Consider the following 27,768-nt stretch of genomic DNA (forward strand, 5'->3'; position numbering starts at 1 on the left):
TTCTCACACAGACTTCAGACTCGGTCTGAGAATTATAGCAGTCTCATATTACAAAGCATAACATCACATGTCAGTTCCTGTGTGACGGCGTAGCTAGATCTGTGTGTAACCCTTTCAGATCCTCACACCCCCTCTCGCCGGACACACAGGGCATGGTGCAGGTTGTGGCTGGCCTACACCAGATACAAACCATTACAGAATTCCCAATGCAGTTGGAACCCCAAAGGTTTGGTGAACCCATCCGCTAGGTTCTCTTGGCTTGGACAATACTTCAGCTTCACCAAGCCTGTCTGAATACTCTGACAAACATTCCTAAACCGGATGTCCAAGTGTTTGGTTCTGGACTTGAACTGTCCAGTCTCTGCCAGCTTCATACAGGGCTGGTTGTCCTCCCAAACTGTGATGGGTAAACAACACTCCCCGTTGACTTCCTGGACCAAGCACTTGTAGAACTCCATCTCCCTACAGGCTTCAGATAACGCACTGAATTCAGCCTCTGTAGAGGAGAGAGCTAGAAGACTCTGCTTTCTGGATCTCCACCCGACCAGAGCCTCCCCGTACTTGACAACGAGTCCAGACACTGATTTCCTGTCGTCCAGATTGGCCCAGCTGCTGTCAGACCAGCAAGAGAGCTGTGCTCCACCTTCTGCTGACAGCTTGAGGCGCCAATCTCTGGAACCTTGTAGGTATCTCAGTACCCTCTTGATGCCATTCCAGGCATGCACACTGGGTTGTGTTGCTTCCCGGCTGAGCAGATTTACAGCAAAGGCTATATCCGGTCTGCTCCACTGGGAGAGATACAACAGACTTCCAAGTGCTGACTGGAACACCTCGGGGCTCTGGAACGCAGAGTGTTCCCCGGACTGACTGTCCTTTACGTAACAAGTCTCCATTGGTGTTCTGACACTGGCACAGTCAGACATCCTGAACTTCTCCAATAGCTGTTCGATCTTGCTCTCCTGACTTAGCAAGAAACTGCCATCCTCAGTCCTTTCAATTTTGACTCCTAGGTAAACACTCACTGGACCTAGTTCTTTGAGCTTGAAGTGCTTACTAAGCTCTTGTGCAAACTCCTGCACCTGACTCTCTGACTTGGCAAGGCAAATGATGTCATCGACATAACAGAGCACCAGAGTTTGCTCCTGGCCGGAACCTGCCAGGTAAAGACAACTGTCAGCAAGACTCCGCTGGAAACCCATGCTTTCCAGCGCTTGATGGAGACACAAATTCCAGTTCCTGGCGGACTGCCGTAAGCCATAAATGGATTTGTGTAGCTTCCACACGACATTTGGATTATTGCCCTCGAACCCTGGTAGAGGTAGCATGTACAGAACCTCCTCCAAAGACGAGTTCAGATAAGCGACGTCCACATCAAAGTGGTGCACTACAAAGCCTCTCTGAGCAGCTACAGCTAACAAAAAGCGAAGAGTTTCACTCCTAGAAGTCGGCGCATACACCTCCGTGTAATGCAAGCCCTTCTTCTGCGTGAAGCCTCTGGCTACTAGCCTAGCTTTATACTGAGGTTCTCCAGTTGCTGTGGGTTTAAGCCTAAACACCCAGCGACTGCTCACAGCACGCTCGCCCTTGGGCAGCGTCACTGTGGAGAACACCTTCAGTGCCTTCATGGAGTCCATCTCCTTTTGCATTGCCTGGTGCCACTTCTTGGCTTCCGGCTCAGGCAATTTCTGCACTTCCTCAAAGCTCTCTGGCTCACACAGAGCCATACAAGCCCACACGCTAGTGGCTGTGTATCTGTCAGGAGGGATTCCTTTCGTGGTCCTCTGGGACCTCCTCAGTGTGTCATCGGAGTCCCCCTCTGACCCAGACGAGCTGGACTCTGCCTGTGAGTCCCTGGCGTCTGGTGACTGTCCTACTGACCTGCTCCTCTTGAATGGTTCCCCTGGACCAGCCTCTGGAGACGTTCTACTGCGCTTGAACTGTCTTCCAGATCTAGCCTTTGGAGAAACTGGTGCACTCCGCGGCTCTTGCTTCGGAGTAGCTACTGGACGTGGTGCAACCTGGCCTTGGTTGGGTGCTCGGCCCGAACCACCAGAAGTGCCAGGAGTGGCAGCACCACCACCTCTCGGAGCTGGACCAACGGCCGGGGCTGGTCCGCCAGCTGGACCTGGTCCACCAGCCGGACCACCACCCGGACCACCACCACCAGCCGGTGGTGCACCTGCTTGTCCCACATCTTCAGGACCTTCCAGAATGTCAGTGAGAACTTCTGGATTGCCGTGAACACGTTTCCACCCCTCCTGCTCGCAGAACTCAGCACTGCAGCTGAGCACTACCCGAGACTGATCCTTCCCCTCAGGGTAGACGAACCTCCAGGCCTTGGAGGCTGGCTCATACCCGACGAAGATCATCTTTTGGGATCTAGGTCCACCTTTGCGGCGCTTGGCTTTAGGCAGCAGCACATAAGCCTGGCAGCCGAACACTCTCATGAAGTGAACCTTTGGCTTCTTGCCATACAACAGAGCATAGGGCGTGTCACCTACCACCGAATTGTAGGTGCGGTTCAAACAGAAAGAAGCACACTTCCATGCTTCAGCCCAGAACTTCTGAGGCAACTTAGCATCGAAAAGCATGGCTGACACCGCCTCTTGCAGCGTCCTGTTCCTCCTCTCGGCAACTCCGTTCTGGGAAGGAGCATATGGAGCTGACAACCTGTGCTTGATACCTTTCTGGCGGAAAAACCCTTGCAGTGTGGACCCTAAGAATTCCATTCCTCGGTCCGACTGAAAGCTGCGAACTTTGCAGGAAAACTCAAGTTCAACCGCAACGACCCACTCCTTGATCATGCTGGCCGCCTCCCCCTTGTGTTTGAGCGGAATCGACCATCCTGCTCTCGAGTGGTCGTCCGTGAGAGTTAGAATGAATTTGGCTCCGCCCATGCTGGGCGTCGGGAACGGACCACAGAGATCTGCATGAACTAGGGCAAAACACTCCGTGGTGACTCTATCTGATCTAGGAAAATGGCACGTTTTTACCTTGGCCTGTTTGCATGCAGCACAGTCAAGAAACCGTGAGCATGGTGAAAACTCGCACCCTTGCGTGTTACCTGGGGCCTTCTTTACGTACTGCCAATTCCTATGAGAAAAGCGTCGATGCCATAAGTGTAAACAATCACGATGCATCGGCGTATTCGCGCACAGCGCCTGTGCTGTGTCAGAGGTACTGTTACCTGTTTCCAAAACAAAAACTCCATCATCATTACAAGGAACACTGACCAACAGTTTACCCCCTTTAGAGATGGTACAGACATCATTCTCCAAATGAACCACATACCCATCCCTTAAAAGAGAAGACACAGACAATAAACAGCGCTTCATGCCTGGAAGAACAAAGCATTGAAGATCAGCCTGTAAAAAATCAACAAAGACAGTAGCTTCAGTCTGTAGCTTTTTCTTTGAACCATCAGCAAGGGAAACTTGTTTGCCTCCAACAATGTCCTTGCAGTCCCGAGCATGGTCACCAGATGGCACAAAATGGTGAGATGCTGCTGTGTCAATCATGAACTGTAACTTAGCAACAGGAACGTCCTTGACGGTAGCCATAGCAGCAGCAAGATGACGTGGGTTTCCTCCAGACGATGAGCCCCCACCTGTGCCTCTCCTACGTGCGTTTTCAGGCTTGCCGAAACCTCTTATCTGTGTGTTTACATTAGCAGCGCCTCTGGCCTTGCAGTCTCGTTGCAGGTGGCTACTCGAATTACAGAGATAACAGCGACGTGTAGCAGCAAAGGCCTGCACAGTAGATTTATCATGGCTTTTGTTTCTAGCTGCCCCCCCTCTCCTGCTGGGAACAGGGCAGCCTCCAGCATATCCATTGCCGGAGTCACTGTGCCTCCTACTCTCCTCCTCCTGTAAGCGTCCCGCAATCAACCGGAGATTAAGATCTGCAGCAGGCATGGCTTCCAGAGTGAGACAAAGGCTCTCATACTCATCAAAAACAGAAGTGAGCAAGATATACGACTTCTGCTCCTCCGTATACGTGATGCCCAAAAGCCTCAGCTTTTCCAACGTGGCTATCACTTTTTGCACATGTTCTTGGACGCTCTGTCCATGAGCCAGTTTTAAGCCATACAGCTGCCTGGTCAAATGGATTTTTGCACCAGCTGTAGGTCTCATATAAATTCCTTCCAGCCCGGCCCAGATAGCGTGGGCACTTTCAAGTCCAGCTATCAGGGGCAATTGGGAACCTTCCAGGGCCATTATGAGCATTCCCCTGGCTCTCTCATCCCTGCGTTGCTCAGCTTGCGCAGCTGCGACCGCTGCAGCTCCAGCGCCAGCAGCAGCTTGGACAGGGGGGTTTCTCAGGGTCTCACTAAGCCCTCTGGCAAGAATCCAAGCTTGGGCTTTCACTCTCCATTCCAAATAATTTTCTCCATTCAGTGGAGGAAAGGGGCAGGAAAAGGATTCATTTCCTTCAGCAGCGGCAGCCATTCTCTCCCCCCGGGGCTTTTCTACTTACTGCTGTAGAACTCAAACTCCCGGCTCCGGATTAATGGCGTCGTCCCACCAGCGAATGCTTGCCAGCCCTGGCTGCACTCCAGCTGGGTTTCACTGCCGTGGCACGCAGTCCATTCCTCCCTTTGAAGACGATAGCAGGCAGGCAATTAGCAAAGCCATAACCTTTTGCCCATAACCTTTTGTGTTGCGAGGGGTCAGGAGCAATAAAACCCCTGCGTTCAGAAGCCACAAATCACCAAAATGGGTCCGGCAGGCTTCCCGATCGCGCAGTTCCAAAACACTTTCACCTTCATAGCAGAGTTCAAATGCACAGCGTTCTTGAAGCGAAACCCCCTGCAATATCGTCTTTGTTAATCAGCAGTCTTTAACAAACGTACACTGACTCCTCCACTGTCAGCAAAGCAGATTTATTGCAGCGTAGCATAACTCAAAAGCCCGGAGATGAGGCGTTCATGGCTCCTCTCCGGTACAGGCAAAAACGAAAGCAACCTTCTCACACAGACTTCAGACTCGGTCTGAGAATTATAGCAGTCTCATATTACAAAGCATAACATCACATGTCAGTTCCTGTGTGACGGCGTAGCTAGATCTGTGTGTAACCCTTTCAGATCCTCACAATCTGCACCAGCCTATAAGTTTTGTTTAGTCGTGTCCGACTCTTCGTGACCCCATGGACCAGAGCACACCAGGCACTCCTGTCTTCCACTGCCTCCCGCAGTTTGGCCAAACTCATGCTAGTCGCTTTGAGAACACTGTCCAACCATCTCATCCTCTGTCGTCCCCTTCTCCTTGTGCCCTCCATCTTTCCCAACATCAGGGTCTTTTCTAGGGAGTCTTCTCTTCTCATGAGGTGGCCAAAGTACTGGAGCCTCAACTTCAGGATCTGTCCTTCCAGTGAGCACTCGGGGCTGATTTCTTTAAGGATGGATAAGTTTGATCTTCTTGCAGTCCATGGGACTCTCAAGAGTCTCCTCCAGCATCATAATTCAAAAGCATCAATCCTTCGGCGATCAGCCTTCTTTATGGTCCAGCTCCCACTTCCATACATCACTGGGTATTTTAGTAAGCCAGGAGCAACCGATCTGTTTTGTTCTTCTTTGCAAAAGTTGCGGGCGACAAGAACATGTGTCAGGGCTTCAGTCCATCCCGGAAGCACAGTTTGTGGAAGCCTCGGGTTTAGGGGTCAGATGTGGCCCTCGAGGCTTCTCAGTCAGGCCCTTGGCACTCTCCCCATGCCACTCCAGATTTTCGCCTCACCCGGGGGGTGCCCTTTGAACTCTGATCATGCCCCTCGCATGTCTGTATGGAGGGTGGAGAGGGGTTTGGTTTGGGTACAGTGGGTGAAGAGATACCAAGGGGAGGTACCATGAAATCCCAGGAGAAGATAGAACAGTCTTTACGTATGCCACAACAGCAGCAAAAAAATTTATTAGCTAAAAACTGGAAGACAGAGGATCTGCCAACGATTGAAGAATGGCAGATGAAAGTGATGGACCATATGGAGCTTGATGAACTGACCGGGAAACTCCGAGACCAGAGGGACGACGCGGTGCAGAAAGATTGGAATAAATTCAAAGTATATTTAAAGAAGTATGCTAAAATTACTATTTAAAACAAGCAGTGAGAAACAGATAGGCAGCAGACACGGAAGTTAGATAAGATGTAGTTATAGATGAAGTAATGTCAAGGCTATTAAGAGAAGTTGATTTGTGAATTAATATAAGAATATAAAAAGGCAAAGAAATTACTGGTCCCATCACCTCCTGGCAAATAGAAGGGGAAGAAATGGAGGCAGTGAGAGATTTCACTTTCTTGGGTTCCATGATCACTGCAGATGGTGACAGGAGTCACAAAATTAAAATATCCCTGCTTCTTGGGAGGAAAGCAATGACAAACCTAGACAGCATCTTCAAAAGCAAAGACACCTTGCCGACAAAGGTCCGTATAGTTAAAGGTATGGTTTTCCCAGTAGTAATGTATGAAAGTGAGAGCTGGACCATAAAGAAGGCTGATCGCCGAAGAATTGATTCTTTTGAATTATGGTGCTGGAGGAGACTCTTGAGAGTCCCATGGACTGCAAGAAGATCAAACCTATCCATTCTTAAAGAAATCAGCCCTGAGTGTTCACTGGAAGGACAGATCCTGAAGTTGAGGCTCCAGTACTTTGGCCACCTCATGAGAAGAGAAGACTCCCTGGAAAAGACCCTGATGTTGGGAAAGATGGAGGGCACAAGGAGAAGGGGATGACAGAGGATGAGATGGTTGGACAGTGTTCTCGAAGCGACTAGCATGAGTTTGGCCAAACTGCGGGAGGCAGTGGAAGACAGGAGGGCCTGGCGTGCTCTGGTCCATGGGGTCACGAAGAGTCGGACACGACTGAATGACTAAACAACAACAACAACAACAACAACAACAAAGAAATTACTAAAGATGATTTACAAGGGAAGCTGACGGAGAGGGCGTGAGGAAGTCAGTTTACAATGTTTTAAAAGAGGGTTAGATAGATTTAAATAAGTGTTTTTATTAATCTTTTTTTGTTTTGTATTTTGTTGTAATGTATTTTGTTGTTGTATGTGTTGTTTGTTTGTGTTTTGTTAAAAATCAATAAATTTTTGATTAAAAAAAAAAGCGAGAGATACCAAGGGGAGGTAAAAGACTGTTTACGTAAGCAACAGCTGCGGCAAGAATTATTTTAGCCCCAAAATGGAAAAAGAACAAGAAGTACCGACGAAAGAAGACCGGCAGGTGAATATGGTGGACTTTGCAGAACTGGCGAAGCTGACAGGAAAAATCTGAAACCAGCAGGATCAAGTATTCCAGAAAGATTGTGGAGTAAATTTATATGATATCTGAAAGATATCGGGGTTACCCGAAGACTTGTAATGAGAATTTTTCTACCTTTCTATATTTATTAAAAATGTGAGCTATTTTATAATGAGTGTAAATGGAATTGGGAAACATACAAAATGCATTGGTATAAAGGTTAATTCTGAAAGCCATGAGGCAGGAGGGAAGGAAGTCGATAGCCTTTAGAGAGCCAGGGAGGTAAAGCGGATAATCATGAAGTGAATGTATATTATTAAATGGAAAATAAATAAAAATTATATATATACAAAAAAGGAGGGTGGAGAGGAATTTGTGCCTAGGAAACAAAGTCACAATGTACAAGCCCCGCCCACTTTTGCCTCTGGCCCCGCCCACCGGGCTGTCACGTGGCCCTCGGAAGGCGGGATAGAGGTCAATGCGGCCCCCAATCTGGAAAAGATTCCCTTAGCCGAGCAGATCCACCATCCAGCGCAGCGAAAGGAGGCGATAAACCTTGCGCCAGGAAAGTCCAGCTGGCGTCTGGGAAAAGTCCCAAATAGTTATATGAACTATTTATTGCTTGGACTCATCGTAAAGTCGGCAGGTGGGGGGAGTGGACTTGAAAAGCAGGTTTTGCAAGAAGACGTCATGGAGATCTGGGCGACAATTTTGCTTCAGCCGAAAGTTCAGGATCAATCTTGCCCAGCCGTGACCTTCAGCGAGAAGAAAGCATCTCGAAAGACTGGATCATTGTGTAGACTGTTGCTCAGAGCTCTGGAGCGTAAATTCACGTCCAGATCTGAAGAAAGAGGTGCGGAGAACTTGGGAATGTTTTCACGCAGGACAGGGCTGGGGAACCTTAGGATCATAGAACTCATTATATATATATATATATATATATATATATATATATATATAATGAGTTTTTAAAAATATATAGAATAACTTTTTCTTTAAAAACCCAAAGCCTTCTTTTTAGGAATTCTAGGTGCAGAAATCCCAAGGGAACAGAAAAGACTATTTCTGTATGTGACCACAGCTGTGTGAATGTTATTGGCCCAGAGATTGAAAGAAGATAAAGTCCCTAGCAGGGAAGAATGGTAGATCGAGTTGATGGATTGTGCCGAAATCGCAAAAATGACCGGGAGAATCAGAAATCGGGAAGACCAAAATTTGGGAAATTTATAACTGATCTTAAAAACCATTGTAAAGTTGTTAAAATCGTTAGCAGGCTTGGAATAACACTTGTAGCTTAATGGTGAATTTTAGGACACAAGGGAGAAGTAAAAGATCTGGATTATTAAAAAAGATGCAGGAGTTAATGATTAACCAAAAGACCCACAAAGGGGAGGAAGGAAGTTCAGGAGACTCTTGTGAATCTTGTTTCTATGTTGTATGTTGGATAAAAAGGTAAAGAGAGCCCTGACCGTTAGGTCCAGTCGTGGACGACTCTGGGGTTGCGGTGCTCATCTCGCTTTACTGGCCAAGGGAGCCGGCATACAGCTTCCGGGTCCCGTGGCCAGCATGACTAAGCCGCTTCTGGTGAAGCAGAGCAGTGCACGGAAACGCCGTTTACCTTCCCGCCAGAGCGGTACCTATTGATCTACTTGCACTTTGACGTGCTTTCGAACTGCTAGGTGGGCAGGAGCTGGGACAGAGCAACGGGAGCTCACCCCGTCTCAGGGATTCGAACCGCCAACCTTCTCATCAGCAAGCCCAGAGGCTCTGTGGTTTAGACCAGTGTTTTTCAACCACTGTTCCGCGGCACACTAGTGTGCCGCGAGATGTTGCCTGGTGTGCCGTGGGAAAAATTGAAAAATTTAAGAGAATTACTTGATATATAGTCAATATAGGCAGAGAGTTAATTTTTTTAACATTTTCTAATGGTGGTGTGCCTCGTGATTTTTTTCATGAAACAAGTGTGCCTTTGCCCAAAAAAGGTTGAAAAACACTGGTTTAGACCACAGTGCCACCCGCACCCCAATAAATTTATTTATTTATTTATTTATTTATTTATTTATTTATTTATTTATTTATTTATTTCTAGTCCTGCTCCTTGGAGTTACAGAACACAAGTCCGCTGTGTCTGGGGCAGGAGGACTGGAGGACTTGTGGATCAACCCAGCCAGGCTGATTTTTTATTCTCTTAATAATATTGGGAGTTGTCTAGGAGACAGATCCATTTAAAAACACACAGGCTCAGAGCCACCGCTGCTCACCGTCTGTCGATGGTTTGGTAACACTGCTTGATCCAGGCGAAGGAGGGCACCTGGCTGCGGGGAGTGGCTCCACTCAGACACACCAGGATGTAATTCTCGGCGACCATCAGCTCCAGAGTCCCGATGATGTACCTGGGGTTTGAGGCAGGACAGGGACGTCAGAGCCGGCTTCAAAAATGCAATAGATATGTTGGGCAATAGATAACCGGTCATAATATATCTGAAGAAGTGTGCATGCACACGAAAGCTCATACCCAGAACAAACTTAGTTGGTCTCTAAGGTGCTACTGGAAGGAATTTTTTAATTTTTATTTTGTTTCGACTATGGCAGACCAACACGGCTACCTACCTGTAACCGGTCATAGAATCATGGAATCTTAGAGTCGGAAGAGACCACCAGGGCCATCCAGTCCAACCCCCTGCCAAGCAGGAAACACCCATCAAAGCATTCCTGACAGATGGCTGTCAAGCCTCTGCTTAAAGACCTCCAAAGAAGGAGACTCCACCACACTCCTTGGCAGCAAATTCCACTGTCGGACAGCTCTTACTGTCAGGAAGTTCTTCCTAATGTTTAGGTGGAATCTTCTTTCATGTAGTTTGAATCCATTGCTCCGTGTCCGCTTCTCTGGAGCAGCAGAAAACAACCTTTCACCCTCCTCTATATGACATCCTTTTATATATTTGAACATGGCTATCATATCGCCCCTTAACCTTCTCTTCTCCAGGCTAAACCTACCCAGCTCCCTAAGCCGTTCCTCATAAGGCATCGTTTCTAGGCCTTTGACCATTTTGGTTGCCCTCCTCTGGACACGTTCCAGCTTGTCAGTATCCTTCTTGAACTGTGGTGCCCAGAACTGGACACAGTATTCCAGGTGAGGTCTGACCAGAGCAGAATATAGTGGTACTATTACTTCCCTTGATCTAGATGCTATACTCCTATTGATGCAGACCAGAATTGCATTGGCTTTTTTGTCATAATATAGATATGGAAGCATGGGAGTGATTGTGGAATATGGAGGCACAGGTTAATTCTGTGTCCAGGGCGGCTGTCTACCAGCTCCATCTGGTGCACAGGATGAGACCCTGCCTGCCCGTGGACTGTCTCGCCAGAGTGGTGCATGCTCTGGTTATCTCTCGCTTGGACTACTGCAATGCGCTCTATGTGGGGCTACCTTTGAAGGTGACCCGGAAACTGCAATTAATCCAGAATGCGGCAGCTAGACTGATGACTGGGAGCAGCCGCCGAGACCACATAAACCGGTCTTGAAAGACCTACATTGGCTCCCAGTACGTTTCCGAGCACAATTCAAAGTGTTGGCGCTGACCTTTAAAGCCCTAAACGGCCTTGGTCCAGTATCCCTGAAGGAGTGTCTCCACCCCATCGTTCAGCCCGGACACTGAGGTCCAGCTCCGAGGGCCTTCTGGCGGTTCCCTCATTGCGAGAAGCCAAGTTACAGTGAAGCAGGCAAGAGGGCCTTCTCGGTAGTGGCGCCCGCCCTGTGGAACACCCTCCCACCAGATGTGAAAGAGAAAAACAACTACCAGACTTTTAGAAGACATCTGAAGGCAGCCCTGTTTAGGGTAGCTTTTAATGTTTCATAGATTGTGGTATTTTAACATTCTGTTGGAAGCTGCCCAGAGTGGCTGGGGAAACCCAGCCAGATGGGCGGGGTATAAATAAGAAATTATTACTATTATTATTATTATTATTATTATTATTATTATTATTATTATTATTAAATTTACAGCTCCCTCGGCCAGTAAAGCGAGATGTGCGCCGCAACCTCAGAGTCGTTCGCGACTGGACTAAACTGTCAGGGGTTATGGTTTAAGAGAAAATTATATGGAAATGATATATCGATGGTACCTAATACAGAGTAAATTGGCAAAAATGTCTAAATCTAAATCTAAATCAAACAAGTGTTGGAAATTTAAAGAGAAAGAAGGTTCCTTTTATCATATGTGGTGGTCTTGTAGTAAGGTTACTGGGAAATGATATATAACAAATTGAAAGGGATGTTTCAAATAACGTTTGTAAAAAAAATTATAGGAATTATGGGAATTATAGTGACAGAACTACCCAAACTGTGCAGAAATTTATTTATGTATGCTACTACAGCAGCAAGAATGTTACTCGCCCCAAAGTGGAAAGAAGCAGAAGTCCCAGCAAAAGGAAGAATGGATACAAAAACTCATGGAATATGCTGAAATGGCGAAACTTACCGGAAGAATAAGATAACAAACTTTTTAGAAAAGAATGGAAATGGTTTATTGAATATTTGCAGAAAAATTGCAAACGGGTGAAAACACTGGCCGGGTTATTGTAATAACCTGCAGTTTCATTAAGAGTATATATTTAAAGTAGATGAATAAATGAGCACATTAAATGAATTTGGATATGCAGAAGATATTCAAAAGTAAATTTAAGGAACCGCAGGAAGAGGGGGAAGGAAGTCGAGCATTGAAATGTTGATTGTAAAATTAAGGAAATGTATAAATCTGGAAAGTATAAATAAAAACGTAAAAAAAATATGCATTTAACCGAGAATCGTAGCATCCCCAGCAGTCGACCCCCCAGCAACCCCAACGGAAACCCTCTTTCCAGCCCTGTTTTGAGGGACCAGGTTGGCTCTCACCTGAAGAGATTCTCCATGACGTATGGATAATCTGGGGTGGAGCTGTCGGGTAAGTAGCACGCGGCGAACATGATGATGGCATTCAGGCCTTCTCCAAAGTAGCCTGGGAAGGAATAAAGGGAGAGGTCAGCTGGAGGAAGGGATCACCGGCCACACTTTGATTTGTGTCTGCCACACGGTGACGGACGGGTTGGATGCAGAGGAGCGGCGGGAGAAAGCAGCTAGGGAAAACCCCAAGGAAAGGAGGCTCAGAGCCCGGGGATTTGCAGTGGGATGAGTGGTCAGAGGGAGAAGACTGGGAAGAGGTGGCGTCAGAAGCTGGAGGGGCAACAGGTAACTCAGCTACATTAGTCAAGAAACTGGGCTTTGAATGCGTTCTAGACACGCAACACCAGATGGCGCTAGAGAGCAAAAAAAATTCTAAGCGATTTTCCATAGTGTTTTTTTTTTCAATTTTGTCATAACGATTTAATTTCTGACTTATTTATAGTGGTTTTTTCCCCTGTGTGTAGATCCATCCAGGGTTTAGTGAGCAGGAAGAGGCTCTGGAGGAGAGCAGTGCAGAACCAGAGGAGAGGCTGGAGAGAAGGGAGGGGGGGGCAAGAATCCAGGGAGTCTCCCCCTTCTGCTGCGGCCAGCTCCCCTCCACCCTGGTCTGTGAGAACACGCAAAGTAATGAGAAAAGCAGAACAGAGATTAGTTGTGCTCAGTTTGCGACTGCATGGGGGGAACCCGGGAGAGGGGGAGCCTTAGAAAGGGGTTGGAAGGCAGGGACCTCCAGTCCTCGTAACTGGTTCAACAGGGAAAGATGTCTTAGGAAGACGTGGCTGCGACCACTAGGCATGAGCTGTGGTTTGTTTCCTTGAGTAAAGAGTCACTGGTTCTTTTGTTGCTGGAAAGGCTTGACATCTTGTAGCAGAAAGCAGTCTAGAAGCGGAAACAGGAGAGGAGGGAGACCAGAAGGCAGAAATGAGTCCGGCTGGTGAAAAAGTCAGGGTGTCTCTCCTTCCTGCTGTGATCAGCTCCCCTCCTTCCTGGTCTCCCAGGACCAGGAGAGGCATGAAAGAAGCAGGAGCAAAGGCAGACATGCCGGCGTAGTCTCAGATTGCTTGGGGGGAAACCCTGGAGGGGACTTAGGCAGCTGTGGGGAGGCAGGCATTTTCAGTCTCGGCATCTGCTTCATGGGGGCAAGACCTGCCAGAGTTGAGTTGTTGCGCTCACTGGGCCTGGCACTCCTGAGCCCACCTTGTTTCTTCTCCTAAAGAGTTAACGTCACTTAATCCGTGTGATTTATTGCTGGCTGCCTCCCTGACAAACCCATGTTGCCTTTCTTCCCAGCCCCAGAAGGGGTAGTAGAACAAGAGCATAAGAAGACCTTGTCCAAATGCCACTGAGGACAAACATATCTAGATAGACTGCCTCTGAACCTGGAGGCTCCACAAGAACTTATGAAGAGCCCCTGTAGCTGGATCAGGCAAGTGGCCCCTCTAGTCCAGCACCCCGTTCCCACAGTGGCCCACCCCATGCCCCCAAGGGAAGCCCGCAAGGAGGACGCAAGCACCACAACCCCCTCCGTTGGGTCCTCAGCAGCTGGCTTTATTCCTTACCTCCGTGAGAGATGACTTTCTTGTAGGGCTCGACGGCACCCAGGTCCACTTTCTGCTCCCGCTCATCCGTCAGGAAAATCCGCCACTTGCGCCCGTCTTGGCCCTTGATGTCCACCACACGGCCGGTGCAAAACTTCTCGGGCCAGTTGCCGTCCACCCTCCGGGCTCTGGGGAGATCATCTGTGGGTATCGGACAGGGCAGCCGGGGCGGGGGGGGGGGAAGGACCGAATTTGGATCAATGTCAGGCAAAAGATCTGGAAAAGCCTGAGCAGAAGCTGGCCAGCTTCTTCGGACAGCGTTTCCCAAACTTTGCAGGGGGTTGGACTAGATGACCGCTGGGTCCCGTCCAACTTACTGTTCTATGGTTTCTATGAGCCTATTTTCTCTCCCCCCCCCCAATCCTAGTTTCCTCGTGGCGCAGTGGATCCCACAAACAAATCTCTTTCCGTCCTGTCAGACCACCTGTTCCCACACAGGGCCCACCTCCCCGGGGCATCGTCCGCCTCGGGAGAACCTCGAACCCGTGCCCCTCACCTTCCCATTCGAACTCGTGCCCGTTCTCAGAGCCCTCCTGGAGCTCGCTGTCGGACGGGGTCTCCAGCTCGTCCACATTAATGTCCAAACTGCCTTCCGGCGTGGCTTCCAGCCCCTCTCCGGATTTCACCGAGCTGAGATCGGGGGCTGGGAGTCGTTTCTTCATGCGCCGTCGACCGCACAGCTCTAGGGTGTTGGGGGTGACTGGTGTGGGGCGGAGGAGAGGAATTGGGGGGGGGAGGAATCAGAGGTCAGAGGCCGGACGCCTGCTTGGCATGCAGAAAGACATTGATTCAGTCCCCAGCATTGCTGCTGTAGCTCCGTTTAAAAGAATCACGGAATGGTATTGCTGCAGAGAACTCTACCAGAGGCCAACCTGTTTAACCCCCTGCAATGCACAGCTTTCCAAGTCTAGCTCTTCCTCATCAGGTTTGGTTTTCAAAAAGTCCTTGTGAAAATTCAGGACCTCCCACACGGGCTGGCAGCAGCTCCCCAGCCCTTCCCCTAAAAACAATGCAAGATTCTAGTCCTCGTAGTTTTAAATAGGGGACGCAGGAAGTCTCCATTGCTCCACCAATCTCAGTATTGTCTACACGGACTGGCAGCAGCTCTCTGGGGTTTCAGGCAGTGGAGATAGTCTCAGCCCTAACCAATCGAACCTGGGACCATCTCCATGCAAGCAGTTGCTCTAATACTTAGCTATAGGACCAACATTTTTGCCCATGGCTCTTCTTCCCCCGTCGCTGGTATTTAGAATTAAATTGTCCCCGTGTTTGGAAGACCTACTTCGATATCATTGCTAATGCAGAGCTGGGAGGGAGGTAAGGAAGCAGGGGTCTCTGTTTCGACCGAAGGGAAAATACGAAGAATGTGGACCAAATAGCCTTTTAGCATAGCATCCTGTTATCTCTCCGTGGCCAACCGGGTGCCTCCAGGAAGCCCACAAGCGAGTTATGAAAGCTACTCACTTTGCCTGTTTTCTGAGGTAGACTTCCTCTGCATATGGAAGCTCCACCGAGCGGGCACAGCCAACAGCTGGGCTCCAGGCTAAACACCAGGAATAACTTTCTGACGGTAGGAGCCATTCAACGTGGAATGGTCTCCCTCGGGAGGTGGCAGACTCTCCTTCTTGGTGGGTTTTTAAGCAGAGTTTGGATGGCCACCTGAACGGCGAGATTCCTGCGTTGCCGGAGGGAGGACTAGATGGGCTTTGGGGGTCCCTTCCAACACTACAACTCTATGATTCTGTGATTTAGGCCCATGGGCAGGTCAAACTGAGGCACTGCCAATGAGGGGAGGGGCCCAGAAGGAAGACACACCCACCCTGCTACACCAGCAAACCCGAGCAGCCACCTGTTGGGTCTCTTACCTGGGCTCATTTCCGAACTGGATTCTTCCAGATCCTCCTCAGAGATCTCCTCTGGAAGAGGCCTGCAAGGCAGAAAAGAGAAGGGGCCTCTGAGGAATGAGAGGAAGGTGGGGGAGGGGGCAGAGGCAGCATTGCCTAGCAGCTATAGCAGGAGCAGGGGACATTTTCCATCCCAAGGGTCACATCCTTTTCTGGAGAACCTTCCGAGGGCCAGAGGGAAGAGTGGTGCAGCCAGCTAGTTTCTATCGACACCCTCCCCACCCCACCCCACCCCGTCCTCCAGCTAGGCAGAAAAGAGGTGTCACCAGAGGTCAAGGAGACACCCCAGCAAAGGAGGTGGGGTGTGTTTCTCAGGGAATGTCTCAAGGGCCGGATAAAGGACTGGCACTGCCCCGCCAGGCCTGAGCTACAGCACCTAAGAACCCAAGAACTGCCTGGGCGTAGGTGTGGCATCCCACGGATGCCTCGAGGAGGTGCCTGCCAGGTTGAGACGGACGCCCCTTTTGCTCCAGCACCTCTTTTTCCTACTGCGGCCAACCGGACAGCCCATGAACTGAGCTGAAAGGCCCGCCCCTGTCACTCGGCCTCCAGCCAGCCAATGCCCAACATTCTAAGATAGACTGCTCTCGGGCGTGGAGGCTCCGTTCCTCCATCTCCTCCCCGGGACACCCGCCGTCGCCTGCGTTTCCCCGGCATGTGGCTTTTACCGAGGGAATTCATCATCCTGCCATTCCTCCTTCAGTTCCATGTCCTTGATGTTCACGGCCTCATCGGTGGTGTCTCCCTGTTCAGGAGAAAGAGGTTCTGCGGCTTCCTTCTTAAACCTGCGACAGAGAGAGACAGAGAGAGAGAGAGAGAGAGAGAGAGAGATTGGTCGACAGCGTAGTCCTGCAGACGTCTCCACAGAAGTTCGTATTGGTGCTGAGTTCCAAAGGAGCTTGGTCAAAACTGAGTAACCAAGGAAAAAAGTATCAAATACTCAGCCGTGACTAAATCCCTAAAACGAGGGACAGGTATAATAGTATAATAAAGAAATAACTCAAACTTAACTGAAAAATGGGGTGAGGGTCCCCAAACAACTTGGTGAACTTAAACAAATATATATATATATATATTCAAATGAAAACCCTCAAAACTGAAACCTTAAACTGAAACCCTAACGAGCTGCCGTCCGTCCCTCGTTTCACTGGATACTCCGTCAGTTTCCTCAGAGGGAAATGAGAAAGTTATCAAGATTAAATCAAAAGAATAACGAGCAGTAGGGGGAGAGCCCTCCCCAAAAAATTCCGTGTAATTTAAACTCAGGCTAGCTAACCTAAATAGTTATATTAACAACAACAAAAAACATAGTTTTGAAGACGAAGCCGCACGGGCTCCTGTGACCGAATGCTACGAGCACATGATAAGAGACTGCTCAAAATTGAGTGGCAATGGTGTTGTGATATTATTACAAGCCGAGCTGCGAAAGCGAGGCTCACATGACTAAGTGTCTGTTTTCATCCTGTGGGAAAGCCACTGGTCCTACCACCATTCCCACACACGTGATGTTATTGTACTGTACTTTACTTTCAGTTCTGGCTCGAGAGATGCTAGACGCTTTTATGCACAGCTCTGACTATCTGAGCTGGCTAGCAGAAACATAGTCTGCAATTTACCTACAATAAAGTAGTTTTAGCCTAAATGGCTTGTGTGTGTTGTTCTTCAAGCTGGGGAACAATCACATATTACTAACGTGCCCCTGGACTCGAGTAGCCAGGAGGGCACGCAAGCTTCGTCCCTACCTGGGGGTCAGTCTCACAAATTGCCCCCGCGGGACGTATCATAACAAATGGCTGTGACCTTTTGCACCCGGATCCCCTCTGTCCAAGGACGTCTGAGCTTGTCGGGGTGTATGTGTAAAGGGGAGTGTGTGTGTGTGTGTGTGTGTGTGTTTGTGTGAATATGAGAGAGAGAGAGAGAGAGAGAGAGAGAGAGAGAGAGAGAGAGAGAGAGACTTATGTGTGTTGGTGTTTAGGTGGATTATGAATATTATTTACAGTTGAACCTTGGTTGTCGAATGTATTTTGGTTGAACCTTGGTTGTCGACTTCCGAAATATTCGACAACTGAAGCGCGGCTTCCGATTGGTTGCAGGAGCTTCCTGCACTCAAGCAGAAGCCGCGTCGGACGTTCGGCTTCCAGAAAACATTCAAAAACCAGAACACTCACTTCCGGTTTTTTGGCGTTCGGGAGCCAAAACATTCCAAAACGGAGGCATTCGGGATCTGAAGTATGACTGTATTAGATTTGTATACCACTTTTTATTACAAGGAGAAAAATACAAAGTAAAAACACAAGTAGATAGCTAAAAGTAACAAAACCATACCCAGGGTTGTCATCTGTCTGGAATTTCCCAGACATGTCCGGGATTTGAACGATGAAATTAGCGGCGGGGGAGGAATTTTAAAAATTCGGCAAAATGAGTAGTAGCACTCCTTGCCTTCTTTTGGCGAACTCTCTGAAAAAGCTCTACAACTTTCGAGTCCAGATTTTTACTGGCAACCCTAATCATACTCCCCTTTCCACAAACGTTTCAATGGTTGTAAGATAAGATAAGATAAGATAAGATAAGATAAGATAAGATAAGATAAGATAATATTTCTTTATTGTCATTGTACAATTACAACGTTGTACAAGCGCAACGAAATTGAATGCCACCCCATAAAAACAAGACAAAAAAACACATTTTCGGCACATACATACCCACCCATCACAACTCTCCAAGGTCATATTATCTGGTTACAGCATTTAAGATGGTTATAGCTCTGGGGTAGAAACTCTTTTTTTAATCTATTTGTTCTTGCTTTAATTGTTCTATATCTCTTGCACGAAGGCAGTGGTGCAATGAGATGGATCCTGTAAAATATTGTTTACTTTTTAAAGGCCGTAATCAGCCTTATAAAAAAAACCCAAAATTCAAATACGAAAAATGAATCGACATACAACACTTAAGAATAATTTAAAACAAACCCACCCCAAATAAAAAAACACCTGCCCAAGTTAAAAACCCACCCCCATTCAAACCATCATTCTAGCCCAGGCATAGGCAAACTTCGGCCCTCCAGATGTTTGGGACTACAATTCCCATCATCCCTAGCTAACAGGACCAGTGGTCAGGGATGATGGGAATTGCAGTCCTAAACATCTGGAGGGCCGGAGTTTGCCTATGCCAGTAATCTAGCCCAAGGCCTTCTTCCACTCCTAGAAGTGCTGCCTCAAAGGGACAGTGCCCTCGGGTCTCGCCCCTTTGGTGGTGGCCCTGCTGTGGGGTAGCCCCGCACCCAGGCATTATAGAAATGACATGTGTGCTTGTGTGTGTGTGTGTGTGTGTGAACGTCTGTGCGTTTTGCCCTGAATTTCCCCGTCCCAACACACATGCCGCTGAAATCACTGCCTATTCCTCTGCACGGTGCCGGATTTACGTATAAGCTAAACAAGCTGTGGCTTAGGGCCCCCCCCCCTCTTGGCCCCCCCCCCAAAAAATGTAAAGAAAAAAAATGGATGTACATTTCCAAAATATATGATAAAAAAACAAATAAAATAAAACCTACATCCAGCAACAGTGTTTTGTGTTGTGTAGGCTCCTATGATGTAAGTCATGGCCCCCGCCTGCTAGCCTGCTCCCTAAAATATCACTGGTTTGCTCCTTTCTATATATAGGGTGCCTACATTCTGCATGGACCGGTTGCATGGCAAACATAGGCAAATGGCTTGAAGTACCTATTAGGTCCATAACTTTCTTGGGTTCCATGATCGCTGCAGATGGTGACAGCAGTCACGAAATTAGAAGACGCCTGCTTCTTGGGAGAAAAGCAATGACAAACCTAGACAGCATCTTAAAAAGCAGAGACATCACCCTGCCAGCAAAGGTCCGTATAGTTAAAGCTATGGTTTTCCCAGTAGTAATGTACGGAAGTAAGAGCTGGACCATAAAGAAGGCTGATCGCCGAAGAATTGATGCTTTTGAATTATGGTGCTGGAGGAGACTCTTGAGAGTCCCATGGACTGCAAGAAGGTCAAACCTATCCATCCTTAAAGAAATCAGCCCTGAGTGCTCACTAGAAGGACAGATCCTGAAGTTGAGGCTCCAGTACTTTGGCCACCTCATGAGAAGAGAAGACTCCCTGGAAAAGACCCTGATGTTGGGAAAGATGGAGGGCACAAGGAGAAGGGGACGGCAGAGGATGAGATGGTTGGACAGTGTTCTTGAAGCGACTAGCATGAGTTTGGCCAAACTGCAGGAGGCAGTGAAGGATAGGCGTGCCTGGCGTGCTCTGGTCCATGGGGTCACGAAGAGTCGGACACGACTGAACGACTGAATAACAACAACATATGTTCAACACAAAAAAAGTGATAATTTGTTGACATATAAAGGGCCCCATTACCTTCAGTAGCTTAGGGCCTCATCAAACCTAAATCCGGCCCTGCCCTCCGCAGGTTCACCCCAGCGCCTCTTTCTCCCCTCTGTTGTCGAATTTTGGGCTCTAGCACCAGGAAGACCTGCTCTCAGGTGTAAAAGCAGTTGCACCTTCTCCCCCTGTCCACAACCCCTGCCTCGGTTTACCTCCCCCTTCCTACATCGTATCGCGCATTGTAAGCTCCTCGGGGCAGAGACCTGCCTCCTCATTCTCTGCAAACAGAAATGTTATTTAAAACGACAACAGCGATAATTAATGTCAATAATAATTAGAACGAAGCCCAAGCCGTCAGGAATTACCTTCCAAATGAATTTGGCCTCCGGGAGCTACCAGTTGCCCAACTGGGTAGCTCAGGAGGTTAAGAACTGAGAAGAGAGAAAGTCTGCTGCGGATAATCCCCAAAGGTTTTCTCATGCTAAATATCCACCGCAGGGCTGGTCTTGCAGCCGTGCGCCACACCCAGGCAGAGGAGAGGCTGTTTGCTCCCGTAGCAACCGGGCAGATGGATTGGCGCTCTCTGTACAAACTATGCAAAAACCAGCTCTGCGATGGGAGGCGGATCCTGGCACAGCGTTTGAGTTCTTGAGCGCAAGGTGAACCTGAAAGGACAAGCAGCCCTGCTGGATCGGGGCCAAGAGGCCTAGCCAATCAGGAATCCTGTTTCCCACGCTGGCCAATCGGGGAAGACAACAGCCGACCAAATGCCCAGCCTTCGATTGAATCGCCTGTTCCCAGTGACAGGCGATTCAGAGAGGTAGACTGCTCCTGAGAATGGACGCTCCATTCCACTAGCAAGGCTTTGTTGCTGACCTCTCTCCTCTTGGTTTTAGAATCATAGAATCGTGGAGCCGGAAGGGACCACAAGGTTCATCTAAAAATCCAGCCCCCTGCAATGCAGGAATCTTTGGCCCAATGCAGGACTCGAACTCATGACCTTGAGTTTAAGAGTCTCATGCTCTAATGCTCTGAGCTATCCTAACATTTGATAGATAGGTTTATATTATTGTTAAGGATGCGGACCGAAGGAAGCAACCCTTCAGACAATGAGGGAAACTTGTGGAACTCTAGGCCACAAGATGTGGGTGGCGACTTGCAACTTATACAGTTTCACGAGGGGATGAGAGAAATTCACTGACCTGCTGCTAGTGATGAGATGTCTTAAATGGAGATTCCAGATTCAGGGGCAGTCTACCACATGTTAGAGTCAGGGGAAAGACACTCCTTGTAACTTTCCTAGAGATGCCTGGCTGTCTGCTGGTGGGCTAGATGGGAGCCTTACCATGCCGCAAACACATTTGCACATGGAATCGTGGAATTGGAAGGGACCCAAGGGGTCATCTAGTCCAACCCCATTGCAATACAGGAATCTAAAACTAGATCATACATGACAGATGGCCATCCAACCTCTTCTTTAAAACTTCCAAGGAAGGAGAGTCCACCACCTCTCGTGAGAGTCTGTTCCACTGTTCCTCTTACTGCCAGAAAGTTCTTCCCGATGTTCAGTCGGAATCTCCTTTCTTGTAACTTGAAGCCGTGGGTTCGAGTCCTGCCCTCTGGAGCGGGAGAAAGCCGCTTTGCTCCATCTACCATGTGACAGCCCTTAAGATATCTGAAAATCACATCTCCTCTCTCAGTCTCCTCTTTCTCCTCCCAGTCTCCTCTTTCCCACACCTGACTCCTTCAACCGTTCCTCATCAGGCTCGTTTCTTCCTGGTTCACCAGGGGAAAGCACTGAACGAAAGTGAGCCTGACTCGGTGGCTGCAAAACACCTCATTCCAGATCGGTGATCTGTGTCTCGCGGAGCCTCCCAGACATGAATCACGCTCCCCTCCTCCTCCTCCTCCTCCTCCTCTCCGGACGAGTCGAACAGGTCCTAACACATCTGCACATTGAAAAGGCAGAGATTTCTTTGGCTGACGTTGTGTCCCAGGAACAGTAGCAGCCAGAGAGACAAAATGTGGTTTATTTACTGTACGACTTGCAGAGGGAGTGTTGTATCTGTCATTGAACAATGGCATTGTAGAGTTGGAAGGGACACCTGGGGGTCATTTAGCCCAACCCCCTGCGATGCAGGCATCTCAGCTAGATAATACATGACAGATGGCCATTCCAACCTCTGCTTAAAAACCACCAAGGAAGGAGAGCCCACGACTTTCCAAAGGAGCCCGTTCCACTATCTAACAGTTCTTACTGCCAGAAAGTTGTTCCTGATGTTTAGCCGAAATCTGCTTTCTTACAACTTGAAGCCATTGGTTCTCATCCTACGCTCCGGAGCAGGAGGAAACAAGCTAGTTCCCTCCTCCATGTGGCAGCCCTTGAGATATTTAAAGATGCCTATCATATCTCCTCTCAGTCTCCTCTTTTCCAGGCTTAAACATACCCAGCTCCTTCAACCGTTCCTCATCAGGCTTGGTTTCCAGACCCTTCATCCATTTTGGTTGCCCTTCTCTGCACACCTTCCAGCTTGTCAACATCCTTCTTAAATTGTGGCGCCCAGAACTGGACACTGTACTCCAGGTGGGGTCTGACCAAGGCAGAATAGAGTGGGACTATTACTTCCCTTGATCTAGATGCTATACTCCTATTGATCCAGACTAGAATAGCATTAGCTTGTTTTGCTGCTGCATCACACGGTTGAGCTTGCGGTCTGCCAAAACCACATCACAGCAAAAGGGGAGTCTCGTGGCACCTGAAAGACTCACCATTTTATTATGGAAGGGGCGGAGAACCTTCTTCAGACCTGAGGGCCGCATTCCCTTTTGAGGAACCTCCCAGAGGCCAAATGTCAGTCACGGGCGGGGCTTGAGGCAACAGTGGGCGGGGCACTGGAAGCGAATTTTACTTTAGTAGAATAATCTAATTTCTACACAACAATAACTAAAAGCTCAGAATGTTGAAATAGACGAAAAACAGACCAGAACTCACGTCAACTTTCCAAACATCTGGGTAGGCTTGTCTAAACAGCAATGTTTTTAGTAGGGCTGGGCGATATAGCGATATATCATACAAAACCAGTTTGAAGTCCATATCGTGATATCGGTTTCATAATTTTTGACCTGGCAATATATTGCGAATCGTGACGTACGCCTCCTATGCAAAAATGCGGAAAAAACAAATTATCGCCCAGCCCTGGTTTTTAGCAGGCCCCCAAAAGACTACAGTGAAAACCAGGGGTCCCCAAACTAAGGCCCGGGGGCCGGATGCGGCCCAATCGCCTTCTCAATCCGGCCCACAAACGGTCTGGGAACCAGCGTGTTTTTACATGAGTAGAATGTGTGCTTTTATTTAAAATGCATCTCTGGGTTATTTGTGGGCCATAGGAATTAGTTCACTATTATTTTTTTCAAAATATAGTCTGGCTCCCCACAAGGTCTGAGGGACAGTGGACCGGCCCCCCTGCTGAAAAAGTTTGCTGACCCCTGGTGAAGACGCCTGCTTGATATCAATAGGCAGGGAGTTCCGGAGTTGACACGCTAATCAAATCTTGCAAATTTGCAGAACAGGTTTTGTGCAGCAGCACCTGTTCCAACGATCGAAGTGGCCAAGGGGCTGTTTATGGGATAAGGCGATTTTGTGGGTAAACTGGTCCCCAGCTGTTAAGGGCTTTGTATATTAACAGTGACACCTTTGAACTTGGTTCCCTCCCCATTTCATCCTCACAAAACAATCCCGAGAGGTAGGTTAGGCTGAGAAGCTGCAATGTGACCCAAGGATGCCCCACGTCCTTCATGGCCAAGCGAAGATTCGAACTCTGGTCTCCCAGACTGACTCTCTGTCGACACCACGACATGGGTGTTGGCCCTTAAGACACTTTGGACGGGTCCCAAATGCCGGGCGTGGGACATTTATATTCACGGCATCCCAGATTCTGCAGAGCCAGGATTTGGCCTGATGATTAACCCTGTAAGGTGTGGAGCACGAAACAGGGACTGAGGACTCCTTCCTGTAACCCGCAGAGCAGTGTATTATTTTGGTTCCTTTGGCAGGTTCTGTAAGTCTTCTTTTCTCTGTCACGGTTATAAACCGCCCTGAGATCTTGCGACGAAGGACAGTATATATAAATCCAATAAATAATAATAAATAGAATAGAATAGAATAGAATAGAATAGAATAGAATAGAATAGAATAGAATAGAATAGAATAGAGTAATAAAGGCATCTGAACAAGAGATGGGCTTATTTTGAACCTCCCTTGGGAATGTCACCAAGAACCCCTGTCTTCCAGCTGAGATTTAGAAACAAAACAGGAAAGGGCATAGAAACATAGGAAGCCAGTTTTCACCTGGGCAGATCCACTTAGCTCACTGTTGTCTACTACACAGACCGGCAGCATCTCTCCCGGGGACATTCCCAAATCTACCCGGAACCTTCTCCATGCAAGGCAGGTTCCCTTGCCCACCGAGTGACGCCCCCTTCCCTTAAAAACAAAGTCAAGCTTTCACCCATCGAGGTTTTGAGGAAAGGGCTGTTTCAATAGGGGCACAGGAGGATCGAGGTCAGTATTGTCCACACTGGCCAGCAGCAACCCTCCAGGATTTTGGACAGGAATCCCGTCTCCCCCCAGCCCTACCTGGAGATGCCAGGGATTAGACCAGGAGCCTTCTGCGATCAGAGCAGTTTCCCTGCCTCTGAGATCCCCTTGCGAATGGGATCGGACTCACCTTTCGGAAGGCAGGGCAGCAGCATCTCCAACGTAAGAGCCCATCAGGCCCCACCGCCAGGACTAATTCGGGCCTCGCCTGCTCCTAATAGGAGGTCACAGACACAAAACAGCAACTCTGGGGTGTTCCAAGATGCCGGCGTACAGCCTGGACTCGTCCCAAACTGGTTTTTCAGCATGATTCAGAAATGGGCGGCTGGGTCCTAATGCCGTCGCAGGAGGTAAAAAAAATAAATAAATTTAAAAGTAAGATTTAGGGATGGAGAGAAACAAGGACATATGAGCAGTCGTGGTGGTCAAGGGCAGTGGCCTATCTAGATCAGCTTCCTGTTATCACAGTGACCAAAGGGAATCTGGGTAGACTGCCTCTAGGACTGGAGGCTCCATAAGTCCCTGTAACTTCACTTCTTGTCGAATCATGGAAGGGACCCCGAGGGTCATCTAGTCCAACCCCCTGCAATGCAGGAATCTCAGCTAAAGCATCTAGCGAGGGCCAGACACTGAGGTCCAGCTCTGAGGGCCTTCTGGCAGTTCCCTCACTGGGTGCTTTAGCTGAGATTCCTGCATTGCAGGGGGTTGGACTAGATGACCCTCAGGGTCCCTTCCAACTCTACGATTCTATGATTCTGTGAGAAGTGAAGCTACAGGGAACCAGGCAGAAGAGGGCCTTCTCGGTAGTGACGCCCGCCTTGTGGAACACCCTCCCGTCAGATGTCAAGGAGATAATCTAAATGACTTTTAGAAGACATCTGAAGGCAGCTCTGTATCAGGAGGATTTTTAAAATGTTTTTTTTTTTAAAAAAAAAAATGTTATTTATACTTTTCAAGTTTATACCTATCAATTTAACATTTCAGTTTGACTTCCTTCCCCCTTTCTGCGGTTCCTTAAATTTGTTTTTAATACCTTCTGCGTATCCAAATTCATTTAATTTGCTCATTTAATTATCTACTTTCAGTATATACTCTTATGAAACTGCAGGTTATTACAATAATCCTGTTTTCATCCGTTTGCAATTTATCTGTAAATATTCAATAAGCCATTTCCATTCTTTTATAAAAAGTTTGTCTTTCTTATTCTTCTGGTAAGTTTCGCCAATGAAAGTTTTCTGTTTTGTGGTGTTTCTATATTTTGCTGGAAGCGGCCCAGAGTGGCTGGGATACAAATAATAAAATTATTATTATGGTGATGATTAATCACATCAGAGGAGCTCTGTAGGTGGACCAGACCCCTGGGCCGTCCAGCCCGGCATCCTGCTCTAAGAAACCTGGGAACCAAGTTTAACCGAACAGCAAATTAAAATCGACATCTGAAAACCTTTTCAGTTCTCGTGCGCTTCAGCAAGTGAAACAGCTGTAGACTTTCCAGCCCCACACCATCTTTTCCAGCCAATGATCAGGCTTGTTGTTGGGGCTTCTGATGTTATTTACGACGATAGCTAGGAATGGAGCCTCCATAGGCAGTGGGAGTCTACCTGGGAGGCCAGAAATGGTCTCCATATTCTCCTGTTTTGTGCCCAACACTGCCCTCTAGTGTTGGCTCGTGGAGTAGCAGCGCTGCCAAGTTTTAAAAGCCCATTTCCGTCAATAAATGGCCCGCTTCTTAGGCAACCTTGTGAAATGTGTATTTTTAGGACCGACATGCCGCACATGTACGTGTGCCAGGGGTGGTGGTACCTGCACACCCCCATTGAAAGGAACGCAGCCCACATAGGGGGTGTCCATACTCGGATCAATTTACACCCAGAGTTCTCGATCCTGAGCATGTTATGTCCTCCTGGGACAAAAACTTTAGTTATGGAACTTGCAGGACTGATCACGAAACTCCGAGACCAGAGGGAGGAGCAGGTGCAAGAAGATTGGAAGAAATTTAAAGAATATTTGAAACGTGAAAAGATAAGACATTTGAAATTGAAATCAGAGGACATTTTAGGCGACAGTAATAAAATGTTAGGTTAAAATAGGATATAAGAAGTTAGAATTGTGTTAGGTTTATTTTTGTTAGGAAATATATGATGATAGATAAGGATTAAGAACATTTGAGGAAGAGGAATTCAAAAATGTTATAAAGTTACTATAGTATATTTGAAATGAACGCAGAAAAGAGGATGTGAGGAAGTCCCAAAATAAGAATATAAATAAGATAAGTATAGTTAAATAAATGTTTGTTTGTTAGGTTATGTTTCTGGTATTTTGGTTTTGTAGTGTATTGTGGTAGTGTTTTGTCTTGTATTTTGTATGTTTATTCTTTCTTTTTGTATTTTTTGAAAAACTAATAAACTCTTATATATATATATATAAAACTTTAGCTTTCCTGTATTCCCTCGGAGAAATCTCGAACCTTCGCCACTGCCTGCAGGAACGGTTAGGAATTCAACAGGTGCAGCTGGCCTCAGCCCTGCATTTCACAGCCAAGGGTGGGGGGAAAGGGCGTTGTTTTCTTTTCTCGTTCCATTTGTATACCTGGCTTTTCCTTCCAAGGACTCAAGTTGGCGTGCATTTTTTCCCTGCACCCCCTCCCTGCTTCATCCTAACAACAACCTTGTGAGGTAGGTCAGGCCGAAAGACAGCAGCTGGCTCTAAATCACCCCGGCGAGAGCTTCGTGGCCGAGTGGAGATTTTCGAACCCGGATCTCTGCGGTCGCCATCCAACGCTCACCCACCCTGGTTCTCAATATCTGATGGATTGATCATGGTGAGGGAGGGGGACTGTTTGATCAGCAGAGGATGGTGTGTGGTGTGGGCGGGGCCAAACTAAGTAGTGGGTGGAGCCAGAGCCAAAAGTGGGCGGGGCATCCTTTTCTCCTCCCTCTCTCCTCCATCACCTTTTCTGTCTTCTGCCCTTCTGGTCTCTCTCTCTCTCTCTGGCACCGTTTTCCACCAGAACATCCATCTGCCCTCCGGTGCAATAAGAGCCCATCATGCAGTTAACATTCACTGAATATTTTGACTAATGGGTATATTGAGGATGGATATATAGATTTTAAAAAAACACAGGTGTTTTTTAAA

The 27,768-nt window shown here is 48.0% G+C and overlaps 1 protein-coding gene across 2 annotated transcripts in view; it reads right to left on the minus strand.

Moving 5' to 3' along the window:
• Nucleotides 1-24,948, minus strand: part of BNIPL (BCL2 interacting protein like) — a 29,490-nt gene extending 4,542 nt beyond the window's left edge. Inside the window, exons 1-7 of one of the 2 annotated variants that reach the window (XM_033136315.1) lie at nucleotides 24,764-24,948; nucleotides 16,354-16,470; nucleotides 15,647-15,708; nucleotides 14,278-14,481; nucleotides 13,743-13,922; nucleotides 12,136-12,238; nucleotides 9,500-9,631 (exon numbers count right to left, since the gene is read on the minus strand). In XM_033136315.1, the coding sequence (XP_032992206.1) occupies nucleotides 9,500-9,631; nucleotides 12,136-12,238; nucleotides 13,743-13,922; nucleotides 14,278-14,481; nucleotides 15,647-15,708; nucleotides 16,354-16,470; nucleotides 24,764-24,807 (842 nt within the window). In that variant the 5' untranslated portion in view covers nucleotides 24,808-24,948. Of the gene's footprint in view, nucleotides 1-9,499; nucleotides 9,632-12,135; nucleotides 12,239-13,742; nucleotides 13,923-14,277; nucleotides 14,482-15,646; nucleotides 15,709-16,353; nucleotides 16,471-20,401; nucleotides 20,435-24,763 lie in introns of those variants that run through there. The other variant, XM_033136316.1, reaches the window with a different exon arrangement.
• Between the last annotated feature and the right edge of the window lie 2,820 nt (nucleotides 24,949-27,768).

This window comes from Lacerta agilis, chromosome 17 (assembly GCF_009819535.1).
Source record: "Lacerta agilis isolate rLacAgi1 chromosome 17, rLacAgi1.pri, whole genome shotgun sequence".
NCBI lineage: Eukaryota > Metazoa > Chordata > Lepidosauria > Squamata > Lacertidae > Lacerta > Lacerta agilis.